Consider the following 13,841-nt stretch of genomic DNA (forward strand, 5'->3'; position numbering starts at 1 on the left):
GGTTCAAAGGAACCACAAATGGCAGGCACAGATCTAGTTCCACATTCTCTTCTGTAACATCTAGATCAGTGGTTCTCAAACTTGGATCCCCAGATATTCTTGGACTACAACTCCCAGAAATCCTGGCCAGCACAGCTGGTAGTGAAGACAACTGGGAGTTTTAGTCCAAGAACATCTGGAGATCCAAGGTTGGGCATTTTTGATCTAGATCTAGATCTAATTTTACCATGTTCTAGCTCTGTTGGTAGCTAATTATGCAGACCAGAGACAGGAAAGTTCAGAACGCTGTAACGTTATGACAGAGGGATGCTCTGCAATATGGTTCTGCGGAGGAGACAGTATGTGATGTAGGCGCTGCTTTTATGGGCAGGCTAAACCTTTAGCAAAAAGTTTAGTTTTTCTACAGATTCCACTGAGATGTAATAAAGACATGTAAAAGTCCTTGTGACAAAAACATATGATGAACAGATCAGGCTCTCATGGAACAACTTAACCACCCAGTGAACTGAGAATTAAGTGAATCTACGCCATTATACTATGATAGAAAGACTGATTCTGGCAACATGTCATGGCATCCCAACATTAAACTGCTAACAGTTACTGCTCAGTGATATTCTTTATTTTAAACAAGAGAAATAACTATTTTAGTTCTCACATGTGATTTGGTATTGGCTACCTTTATTCTAATGTGACTATTCTTTCTCTGGACAAGAAAGTTGAGCAGTGCTTAGCATAATGAGGGGAAAATGAGAGAATGGCAGATAAGATGCATTCTGTCTGGACTGCATTTGGGGACAGTTGAAGCAAGAATGGTGAAGCCTCTTCATTGTATGCTTTCTGAGTATGCCAATGGACTGGATCCAAGGCTACACCTGTGGTAGCACTAAGACAATGCCATTTCCCCACTGCAGCCCTCTTTGGCATGGAAAACCTACTCCAGAGCATTTCCCAGCCCTATGGGGCAGGTTTACAGGGTGAAAGGAGCAGCTGTGAAGAGGGAGGGTGACTTCACCCCTCTACTTCTGCCAGCAGACATCCCCATTGGATTTGGGCCAATATCTGGCTCTTTAAATATGTGTATTCCAGACATCACTTCAAATGCAACAAGCAGGAGATCTGGTCCAGTTATCTTAGAATTGAGTGAGGAGCAATTAAGAGCAGTTTGGCACATGTACACAAAGGCAACCACTAGGATAGAAAACAGCTTTAATTCGCTGGCAATTGGACCTTGAGCAAGCTAAGACCCACCACACTGATGGCCATCTGACACTTGTAGATATATTTGCTCAAGGTCCCCATCACAGCAGCAACGCAGTAACAGAAGCAGAAGGCACGCATGTGTCCTGGTGGCAGTTACTCTTGCAATATCTGGAGCAGTTCTTCAGTGCTCTTCATTTTTTTCTTGGGAGATAACAACATCAGACTACTGGTGTCTGACACCATAAGAGTGATGTGAGATAAGAGAGTCCTTTCTCAAAGGTCATTATCTGTTAGGGTGGTGGATGGAACTGCTTCCTCCTCCTCTTTGCACCCACCCCCCTCATCTGAAACATTCCCAAAGCATGCTCTAGAGTGCTAGAAAATCCCCTAGAGCTGGTTTCCATGCAGTAAAGAGGGCTGACAGAGAAGGGAGAAAGTTCCATCATGCTATTTTGATATCAATAGCATAAAGCTGGATTTAGCCCTTTCATTTTAAGCAGCTTTGCCATTCTGCAGTAGAGAGCCAAGATCTTACATAACTATGTGCTGGAATTATATTAATGGTAAAGCAATGATAATGAAAACTATAACACAGATTGTAATGTATTGTTTTTCATTTGTAACTTAGATCACTTTCTGATAATTAGCCTGAACCATCAGCACATTCAAATTAATGACTACATCAATATCTCAGGAGGTTATAGGATTCATTTAGCAAAAATAGAGGAGACTTAGCTGGTAGTTTAATTTGGCTAACTGTTCATAGGAAATTTGCTTTTAATACTGGTTGGATTTTGCTCTTCCAGAAAAGTAAAATTTATATATGGCAACTGTGATATACAGAGCATCCATTAACACTGATGATAGTGTGCATCAATTATTCCTCTTTTAATTGACTAAAACATATTTGGAATCTTGGCATTTGGATCTAGAAGTGTGTGATTTGCATTTTATACTCCTAAATTCTATAAATTAATATTCTAGCCTCACTTACCGGGCGTCCAAACTCCAGCTCTGAAAAGAATTTATACCAGGGTTCATTTTCTAAATCTATGTCATCTGGGTTTATGCGATCAGTCTGGAAGAATTGTGAAGGAAAAAGGGAAGGAAAAGGCACACACTGATCAAAGTGGTGGAAATGACATGTCACACTGATGACACACAAACATTAACACAAATAATAGAAGAGAAAGAGGGTGAAACAAAAACAAAGGGATGGAGGAGGGGAATTTCTTGGTGAAATGTGATTTGAGAGTTGCCACACACTGGCTGTTTGAACACCTTCTTTTCCAGTGTACACACATGACAGAAAATAGGATGGCCCTTGAAATATATTGAACTCCTTGCCACAGGATGTGGTGATGACATCTGGCCTAGATGCATTTAAAGGGGATTGGACAGATTCCTGGAGGAAAAGTCCATCACAGGTTACAAGCCATGATGGGGATGTATAATTTCCAGGCTTAGAAGGAAGGTACCTCAAAATGCCAGATGCAGGGGAGGAGTACTGGGAAACAAGTATCTAGTTGTCTTGTGTGTTCCCAGAGGCATCTGGTGGGGCCACTGTGAGATACAGGAAGCTGGACTAGAAGGGCCCTTGTCCTGATCCAGCAGGACTCTTTTTATGTTATGTTCTTAAGGTTGTAAAGAACTGCTATGGCTCTTCTCAAAATGAACATTGCTGTACAACAAACAGAAACACTCTTTGCTTGTTTTCAAGTGTGCCCTTCTGTGTGAGAGGAGAAAGATTTGTAAGTTTTGTTCAATCAATGATTTGCTCTCTTAATTTAAAAAAAAATTAGAAAAAGGTTGTGCAGACGAACCAATGCTAGTTAAACGCACATGATTTGGCACAATTTCAGGATCACCCAAAATGCATGTTAATTTTGCATTTCGAAGCCAAGCACATGGAAGCAATACATAGCATGGGAACAATTCACTCACCTCCAGAATCTCAGCCAATGCAAAATAAAGTATACAAATAATAGCGGTAGATCAGATAGCACTTCTGATCTCTTCAGGGAGAACGGAATAACCTAGCCACCTCCTCCTGCTACCTCCTCCCTCCAACAGACAGCCGATTCTGAGTGTTCTTCCACACAGTCAAGGAGACACAGATTGGGTTCTAACCATCCCGTATATATCTATGACTGGGGAGAACTAGGCATTTTTGTTTGCAGTCAAATCCACTTCACAGAGTTGTTGATTTTCACTAAGGATCACTTGTTTGTCCTTAATGCAATGATGAGGAACACATAGCAATTCAGATGTTGTTGAATTACAGTTCCCTCCAGTCTTCATGTACAAACCATTGGGGATTTATACTCTACAACATTTGCAGAGTCAGAAGTTCCCCCTCCCCCGCTTCACTTTGTGTCCCTAAAAGTTGTGACTTGTACTTTCCCTTTTTAAAAGAGGATCACGAAACCATAGTAAATACCAAAATAAGTGTGTATGGGTTCCCCACGGGCATAGGGCACATTGCTGTGATTTACTGATCTTGCAGCAGAGGGCAGCAAGAAACAGGAGTTCTGCTTTTTACAGTTGTACAGCTGCATCATATAGCTATTCAACTCTTGAGAATCCATGACACCTTTCAAGATAATACATTCATATTCAAGGTACTGGACATCTGAAAAAAATGTAAGCAAACACAATCCCCAATAGAAGCAGCATCAGCCTCTGTATTAATCACACCCCATATTCCAAGAAAAATTGATTTGCTAGTTGCCAAAGCTATGCTGGCTGTCTTTTGAGCATGGCACTATAATTTCATCTGCTCTTTTAGTGGTTGCTGCTGTTATGATGGCTGTAACCTTTATGAATTCCATTTTAACATTTGCTGGTCTAAGCTACCCTGGGACCCATTCTTGGGCAAAAAGATGAGATTAAATTGTCTTAATTTTTAGAGACCAATTTGGAAATTGTCATGTTAGAATTCCCTTCTTTTATTTTTTCAGGTCTAGGAGAAAAATGCCCATGTTCTGCTAAGTTCAAGATGAGTTCCATCAGCTCAACCCAAAACACATGTTAAAGGATTTTCGTTAAGAGTGCTTATCGCAAGAATCTTCCTCTTTATTACTCTGTTTCACACATGGATACTTTCTACATCACAGAACTGTAACTGACTTTCACTCCTACTGTCTGGAGCTGCAGCAGAAATGAGTCTGATCCACTTACATATGACAGACCCTTCAGATATTTAAAGATAGCTTTCAAATCACTTCTTAGTCTTCTCTTTTGAAGGATAAACATACACAGCATCCTCAACTGTTCTTAACAAGATGTTTTACATCCTTAACTCCCCTCCTCTGGAGATGTTTTACCTTGTTTATATACTTCTTAAAAGTAGCGCTCAGAACAAGCCACAGTATTGCAGGTGAGGTCTGACCAAAGCATTATTACTTCTCTTGATTTTCACACTATACTTCTATTGTGGCAGCCTAGTATTCCATTTACCTTTTTGCTGCCATGTTACACATGTTCACTCTGTGCTACAGAGTCCTCTGCATCCTCTTCATATGTACTACTGCCAGGCCAGCTGGATCTCATCAATATGCTTGCTGAAATTAAGATGCACTATATTTACAGCATTTGCCTCATCAACTGGGTTTATGACTCAATATAAAAAAGGTAAGCTCAGTCTGGCATGAGTTCTCATTAAGAAACATAAACTGGGTCTTTAAAAACATTCTTTTCTGAATGATCACAGAATGACTGATTAATTATTTGTTCTAATAATTGACATCAACACCCTGATGTCAACCTGACTGGTCACTAGTTGCCACTGTCTTCTTTTTCAACTTTTTGAAGATGAGGGTGCCTTTTGACCAGCTTCAGGGACATCATCTATTCTTCCTTTCTCCAAGAATTCTCAAAGATTGTAAAGAGAACCTCTGAGATAATCTCCACACATTCCTTTAGTACCCTTGGATGGAGTTCATCTGGTTCTGCAGATCTGAATTCACTTAAAAAGTATCTAGATGTTCATATACCAACCTCTTCACTTATTTTGGGCAGCAGCCCCTTTACTGTCTCCCTTTTTCTACTTTTACTATGTAGCTCTTTTCCCTTTTTTGGAGAAAACAAGAAAAAAGGTGCTCTTTCTGTCACTCATCAGTACTGCTTCATCCTCTCCATGCAGCAGACATATCACTTCCCTTATTCTTTCGCCAGCTCCAATCACAATTGAAAACCTCTTTTTGTCATGCTTATCTATCCTGCAAGCCTGAGTTCATCCTGAGTTCTAATCTTCCTGACCTACAAAATATTGGCTAGAGTTCATAATCTTCCTTTGTGACCACAATCCTCCCTCAACTTCCCACACATGCACCTTTTAGATCATCTAAAATAAATAATAAAGCATATTAGGTAGTCATTATGGGTTCGTTACATGTCTTCTGTTTTTCTTTCTTACTGCACTTATTTATTTGGTGAGAACTGGAATTAGATTTAGACAAAATGAAAACTGATGGAAACAAAATTGATCATTTCAGGTATCAGATAACACTATATTATTGAGAGAAAATAGCAATGATTGGAAATGACCACCAAGAAAGGTTAAAGAAAGAAGTGGAAAAGCAAGATCATTGCAAAACTTAAAGAAATAAAAAATACTGACTACAAAAGTATTATGTAATTTTAATGTTGACAATAAAGAATCAGAAATTATATCTGGACCTTGGTTCAGTCATCAATCAGAATGGAGATTGCAGCCAAGCAATTAGAAGAAGACTGAGCATTGAAGGGGCATCTATGAAGGAACTAGAAAAAATCCTTAAGTGTAAGGATGTGTCATCAAAAACCAAAATCAAGATCATCTATATCAGTGGTTCCCAACCTTGGGTCCTCAGATGTTCTTAGACTACAACTCTCAGAAATCACTGCCAGCACAGCTAACTGTGAAACAGTGAAGGCTTCTGGAAGTTTAAATACAAGAGCATCTGGAGACTCAAGATTGGGAACCGCTATGATATTCCCAGTTGCTATGCACTGAAGAATGCAAGCTGGAAAGGAAATTGGCAGGAAAAAAATTGAGATAAATTTTAAATCGGGTGTGGGAGGAGAGTTTTACACTTACCAAAAGTTAGTGGATTCTAGATTAAATCAAGTCACTAGAAGTTAAAATGACTGAATGTAGGTTATTTCCCAGCATTTCCAATGCTAGCAAATGTTGAAGGTAGAAAAGAAGACATTATGAGAAAGACTGGCTTGGCAAAAGAAGCTATGCCCTTTAGTTGCAAGACCTGTGCAGGGCTGTCAATGGTAGAACCATCTGGAGGTTGTTAATTCATAAGGCTGCCGTAAACTGGAACCAACATAATGGCACACAACAGAAAATGAAAGTCAGCACTGGTCTGTTTCTGAGGGAATTAAATTGGTATTATCCCCTGAGGAAAGGTTATCATATTTTAAATACACTATATTCTGTGTAATGTTTGTGTTCTGGCCCATTTAATTTTTGTGTCTGGTATTTTCTTTCTTTTACTAGCTTTTAAGAGCAAAGCTATCCATCATATTACAAAACATGACTATAAAACCCATGAGCTCCTAGGTCTGCTTATTTGCTATGCTGTTTATTAGTTTAGGATTTATCTACTTGGTACCAGTGAGAAGTATATATCTCCTTTGTATCAACAGAAAGATATAGTTAGTCCAATAAATCCACTTCCTGCTACTCAGATCTGCTAGTGGGAATGTGAGATTCCAGTTATTCCTGCATGAGCAGATATGATTCCAACAAGGTTAATATTCAACACCTGGCAGAATTTGTACGCATCAAATATACAGAAGCCACACATTGTACAAAGCAGATTGATACCTGACATAGCAAAATTGACAGACTAATGAAAACTGGTCTCTTGTACACAGCTTTTGGATCTAATGTTGAACGAGAGTTGGATATAACGCTATTAATCTCATAATGACTTGTGAAAATGAGCCTAATCTTTCTGCTTGCTCTTCCTTCATTAACTATTACTGGAGGTGTGCACTGTCTAACTTTTCTATGGCAGTTGAGGAATATGCTTGACCCCTCCACATCATGTTTCTTTTCTCCTTTCAGACTTCCATACGAGTTGGAGATACCAGAGTTGAAATCTCAGTCATGATACTCAACAGATGACTATACAGAGAAAACTTATTTAAGTCTTTTTTATTTCACTCAGCATATATTTAGTTTTATTTTTAAACATGTTCCTTTTCTCTCCCCTTTAATGTTACGTTACTTATTTCATTGTGAGTAGGGAGGCTGAGCAATTGTTTCACTAATTTTGTACAGTAACTACTTCTTATAAGGATGACACTATGATCTTCATCATAACCACTGCCACCACTATCAACATTGCTGCTGCTATCACTGCCCCCAAGCAGAAGCAGAACTGCTATCTTTCTTATGAGATTCCTGTACCTTAGTCATGTGACCACCATAACTCCAGTACACAAAGCCTTTTCTAGGATTGTGTCTCTATACTAAGATGAGTTGCACCTGCTAATTTTATTCTCACCATGAACTTGTAAAGCAATGTGTAGCCTTCTATTAGGAAAAGCCGAAATGCAAGTTAAGTCTCACATCCAACATGTGAAACCTATTTTGGGTGGACTCATGACAATATTGCACATTGCATCTGAAATGGAAACTCATGCATTTCCTTTCTCAATTTCTGTATAAATATGCAAAGTAACCCTGTCCAGCACAATATAGTACCATGTAATCATTTTATCTTTATTGCATAAGGTCAGATTTCAATCTGTATTACTAACAGGAAATAATCTCCAACTTCATGAATGCAACATAAAAAGACAGAAGTCCAATTACCCTGTTTCCCTGAAAATAAGATCTAACCTGAAAATATGCCCTAGTATGATTTTTCAAGATGCCCGTAATATAAGCCCTACCCCAAAAATAAGCCCCAGTTAAGTGAAACCCCGCCCTCCACCACTGTGCAGCAACCAGAAATGATATGTAGATTGTTGTACATGAAAAAAAATCCCCTAAAAATAAGCCCTAATGCGTTTTTGGAGCAAAAATTAATATAAGAACCTGACTTATTTTAGGGGGAAAACAGTATATTGCACACTGTAAACTGCATTTCCTTTGTCCACCAATTCTAGAGTTGCAACAGAAAAGGAAAGCCTTTTAACTTTATGCAAATAAAATGTTTTAAAATTAACCTCAGTTTCACAGGGGAGATTTCTATACTGGTGTTACATTAACAGTTCAGTTCTATACTAGCTGATTTAGAAGATGTTCTAAAGAAATGATTCATGGAACACCAGAACTGTGGAACAGGAAACACCATGAAAGTTATGCCATTCAGTTTCCAAATCTCATCAGTAGACTTCTGGGGTAACATCCTTTAATCAAACGCTTAAAGGGTCCACAATTAAACATAACCGTCACTGAGAATAAGCAGGAGGTGCAATGCAGACAAAATCAGATGCAGCAAGGAATACAGATTAACTGGTTGCTTCAATCCCATGCTTTTAACAACAAAGCATGCAAGTGAGGAATAGGGGTATGTCCTCTTTTCAGAGGTGACAGTCCTCTCTTCATAGGCATTTTCCATTTGAAAGACTGCCCAGCCCAAGTCTGACTTAAAGTATAAAAAAACCACAAGGAGCAAGATCAGGGACATTAAAGCTGCTCATCCACTGTTGATAACACCCTGAAAGCAGAGGGATGAGGCACACAGGTCACCAAGGGTATGGACGTCTTCTCCTCTTTAACACGAAATGAATGCTATCTCATGATCTGGTGTCACTATGCAGTCTATGTTTCTTCACATTTCTATCCTGGTTAAACAGTATTGGCTTGCCTTCACCAAGGGGCAAAACACTGCTTTCCACAATGGTCCTGGATGATGGTGTATGCTGAATTGCATTTTATCAAGGCAGAGTGAACTTTATATGGAATGGTAATCCTTAGAGCCACTCCTGTTTTTCCTTGTAACAAATATCATCACCTCAGCTTTCTTTGGATTCCACTGAGTGTCTGTCCATAAACATACTCTGAAATTATTCTGAGGTTGCATCTTTTTCCTTGACTCTCACAAGGATCCAAGGATATGCTAGGCAGGACATGATGATGACTGCATTCAATTTATTGCATTTCAATAATAATAATAATAATAATAATAATAATAATAATAATAATAATAATAATAATAATAATAATAATAATAATAATAATAATAATAATAATAATAATAGTACAATATGTGAAGCAGAATTGGCTGACATGGATTTGAATTATTCCTGATTGTTGATTAACAAACATCCCACACAGCTCCCTCCCTGTTGTCTTTCTCTTAGCAGACAAAATCATCTGTACTCAGACAGATCATTAACATTTAACCATGACTGCCTCTGAGGGATTTTTTTACCTGGTTGGGTACTGCTATTTTTTTATTGTCTTAATTATGTTGCTTAAATACGTCTGGAATCTTTTTACTTATGCTTATGGGCATTCAGTCAAATGGTGTAAGCCTCCGTAGCAAATTGCTGCTAGTTAAGAGGTCAAAGGTTGCATTTCTGGTCCCACATCAGTCGCATTGCTTGGCACAGGAAAAGAAATACAAGCTTCAGTTTCTTAATGAGTGTTAATGTGCTGCTGACATTTACACTATTGGACTTACGTTGGCATAAGTGAATAATAGGATTTTGGCTACTGTCATATCAGCATTTTTATTACCAATATCTGTCTTCAGTGCTACGTCTTCTGGTAGAAAGACAGAATATAAATTTAATAAAGATGAAGCAAATATAATTTCATCATTTATTTACACGCTGGTAGAATTGTGACAGATTGTATCATCATCATCATAGACCTGCAGACCTGGACGGGAGTCCATGGATCCCTGAGTCCATCCCCTGTCAAGGAGACACAGGGGGAAACTGAACTCCCAACCTCTGGCTCCACAGCCAGAGACCTAAACCACTGAGCTATCCAGCAGTTACTGTCAAACTGATTAATAATGTAAATTGCTAATTTAGCTTTTACCTTGATACTGGAAAACTACAATATAACTGATTGCATGGAAAAAACCAGAAATATAAGCAAATATACCATGTAGTATATTTAGGAAGCATGTAAAATGCAAGTAGATAAATAGGTACCACCTCGGTGGGAAGGTAACAGCGTTCCGTGTCTAGTCGCGCTGGTCATGTGACCACAGAAACTGTCTACAGACAAAACGCTGGCTCTACAGCTTGGAGACAGGGATGAGCACCGCGCCCTAGAGCCAGACACAACTGGACTAAATGTCAAGGGGAACCTTTACCTTATATTTAGGCGGACATACTTTGGAAGGCATGTTCACAGCGTAGTACAGCATTAAGTAAATCTGTCATCCAAATGAAAACTGCAATTCTCCCCCCCCCCCAAAAAAATCCTGAGATTTTTTCATGTGTTTGCCACATCTAAAATGTGGATGTCCCTGAATGAAATATATTTTACAATAGAAGTGTGGATATTTAAGGACAATTGCGCTTCAGATTTAGATAACAAAAACTACATCAGGCCTGCTAAAGCCATTTAGGTCAATCTCTGGATACGACAGCAAAGTATTGCTTTTCCTTCACTAAATATAAAAACAGTAATCACAATGCTACTGTTCTATTTAGTACATTTAAAAAAGAAAACAAAAAACAATTTTTCCAAACGCATCGTATGCAAGAAATTTCCACAAGCAGAAACAGCTGAGGATGTCGATTTGGATTACTGGAAATGTTATTGTTTAATTACTGAAGCATCAGAGTGCAGCCTTATTAAACATGCTTTTAAATAATTCTAACTCAGCTTTAAAGAAAACCCAGTGAAGAATTTTAGTCACTAGTTAGCATGTATTGAACCATTGTTTGTGAAGATACCAACAGGTGTAAATAATGAAATATATTTGTGGATTTAGTTTTCTTGAGTGCCTAAGAAACAAGAATTTCATATTCATGTGTAACAAGTCTCAGGATAGTTTTAGGTGTCCTGATAAAATTACTACAAAGGTGAGAAACTGTTTACATTCACATATTGTGACTGGATGCTTAGCCATGTAATAAGTAAAAATATATGCTCTTCAAACTCAGCCATTAAAAACAATGCTCAGAATTAAATGTGCCGCAACAACCAAGCAAAAACAGTAATTTGCCCACCATATAATGCTAAATGTTCGCTCAAATTTTTTCCCCCACCACAGTGATACATTTTTAATTTTTATACATGATAAAATCTAGAAGAGGAATACAATTCTTGGAATTCCTTTTTGAATTATCTAACTGAAGCTGATAAAATAATCTCAGTTTTTAATAGGAAAATATTTTGCAGTAAACTATTTTATCAAACCTAGTCATCTTCACTTACTGGTCTTTCATGTTCCAGGATAGAGGATTTCCCAGGCTCATATTCAAAAATACTTCTTGGTTCTGAACGGAATTTGCGTGTGTCTACCTTTCTGTCTGGAGGTTCCCACTCATTTCTTAAAATAAAAATAAAATTTAGAAGTCAGCAGATTAAATTTAAAGAAATGGTCTTTCCTATCAAATTCTACACATATATGAGAAAAATGTTCAATGGATATTGACTTGCTTTCTACTTGCAGTTTTAAAATATGTGGTTCAAATTCTACTGACTTTTACAAACTGTAAAAATACAGTATGTGTGTGCGTATTTGTAATCATTTGTATATTATTTATGGAGAAGAATGGTGCTTTTTGCAACCTAAGAACACTAATTGTATGTTTGAATTCACATCAGAAAGATAAAATAATGGCCAAAATCCTTTTGCATAGCTACGCATGCATAATATGAAGATATACAAGCAGTAGAAAAAATCATGAGAGGGTGGAAATAATACCCACTAAGAATTTCTGCAGGCATGTCAAACAACAGTTGTGAACATGAACAGTGAAAGGCTGTCTGTCTAGGTGTAAGACTTGGGACACTTCTGTAAGTGTAACTTTATTTACATTATGTCAAATTGAACCAATGACTTTATATATTACTTCTGAATCAGTTTTGTTTTGAATTAGTATTACAATGAGATTATAGGGCTCACTTTTCTGGTACTGATCTTTGCCGTGGTCGAATCGGTGGTACAGGTGGTGGTGGAGGTACAGGAGATGAGACCTTAAAGGTCTCCGTGCCATTGTCAGAAGTACTTTTTGTCAATGGTCTGTATGTCTGAGTCTTGGCAGCTGGATGTGCTTGAGCAGAATAGGATGGGCTGAAGTTACCTAAAAAGACAGAAAAAGTACAAACAGGAGAATCAAAAATTTAACTATTTGCATCAACCGATGGCAAATAGAGGAAGAGAGAAAACAGTTTCGGATTTAGGGAGGATGATGGGACTCCTCAAGGCCCAGTGCCTCCAGAACCCAAAACATACAACCATAAATGCCTGTCTAAACACACAAGGTTTGGCTTTTTATAATTTGAAGGCATTTGGTCCATTTCTGGGCACTATGAAAGGTGCTGGGATTAAATAAACCTCCCAAACCTGTTCAGGTTTCCTGCCTAGGTTTAGGCCAAAACAGGCATTTAAAAATGAGTACAGGGTAAACTACTTTGGATTAAAGAAACAGGGCTTTGTCACACTAGCAGTACAGTATATGCATACAGAGTAGGCTCCATTTCACTTGATAGATCACAAATTGTAATTACTACATTTATTAAATTTATTAGACACCCTAGAGCAGTGGTTCCCAACGTTTTTGACTTGGGACCTCCTTTTAGAATAGCCAAGTAACCTCGGACACCATCACCACGGCACATTTGTATAAAAAGGTATTTTTAATGGGGTCAAACCATCCCTTCTCAGAAAGTAGAGGCTTCTTTTCCCCCTAAAGGGCCTGTTTTTCATACATACATGCTTACTTTAATATCCTCTCCTGAGGTTAATAAATTGAAACTCAATCCAGACAAGATGGAAGTGCTGTTAGTGGGTGCTTCGCCGGACAAGTTGGAGGGCCATTTCCCTGCTCTGAATGGGGTTACACTCCCCCTAAAGGACAGGGTCCACAGCCTGGGGATGCTCCTGGACCCCAGTCTAACTCTGGAAGCCCAGGTGGACTCGGTGGCCAGGGGCGCCTTCCTTCAGCTGCAGAAATTGTAACAGCTACGGCCCTACCTGGATGAGCAGAGTTGTGGTGGGGCCGCTAGAGAACACGTCAAGCCAATTCTGTTTAAGTTACAATGGTTACCAGTTGCTGCCCGGGCCCAAAACAAAGTGCTTGTTTTGACATATAAAGCCCTAAACGGCTTGGGCCCAGGATACCTGAAGGACCGCCTCCTTCCATATGAGCCTACCCGGCAGTTAAGGTCTAGCCAGGGGCCCTTTTGAACGAGCCGTCCCTCAAGGAGATAAGAGGGAGGGCTTGTAGACAAAGGGCCTTTTCGGCAGCTGCCCCCAGACTACGGAATGCCCTCCCGACTGAAATTCATCTGGCGCTGACACTGATGACATTTTGGCACCAGGTCAAAACCTTCCTTTTCCAGAAGGCTTTTAATTGAAATAACATCAACTGTGGGTCCTGATGGCAATTTTAATTGCATTTTAATCATTTTATCTTTTATTGTATTTTAGTTGAATTTTAATTGTTGTAAGCCGCCCTTTGGGTAGAGTGGGCGACAAATAAATAAATAAATAAAT

At 38.7% G+C, this 13,841-nt stretch overlaps 1 protein-coding gene across 50 annotated transcripts in view; it reads right to left on the reverse strand.

The window, feature by feature from the left end:
• The window catches only part of SORBS2 (sorbin and SH3 domain containing 2), a 237,799-nt gene that overhangs the window by 51,119 nt on the left and 172,839 nt on the right, over nucleotides 1-13,841 (reverse strand). For 27 of the 50 annotated variants that reach the window (XM_073001374.2, XM_078393956.1, XM_078393955.1 and 24 more), the window contains 3 exons: nucleotides 12,249-12,426; nucleotides 11,555-11,669; nucleotides 2,195-2,278 (listed from right to left, as the gene is read on the reverse strand). In XM_073001374.2, coding sequence (XP_072857475.2) covers nucleotides 2,195-2,278; nucleotides 11,555-11,669; nucleotides 12,249-12,426 — 377 coding nt within the window. The remainder of the gene's footprint in view (nucleotides 1-2,194; nucleotides 2,279-11,554; nucleotides 11,670-12,248; nucleotides 12,427-13,841) is intronic. The other 23 variants (XM_078393957.1, XM_073001376.2, XM_073001371.2 and 20 more) reach the window with 1 other exon arrangement.

The sequence above is a fragment of the Pogona vitticeps genome, chromosome 5, assembly GCF_051106095.1.
Source record: "Pogona vitticeps strain Pit_001003342236 chromosome 5, PviZW2.1, whole genome shotgun sequence".
Lineage (NCBI taxonomy): Eukaryota > Metazoa > Chordata > Lepidosauria > Squamata > Agamidae > Pogona > Pogona vitticeps.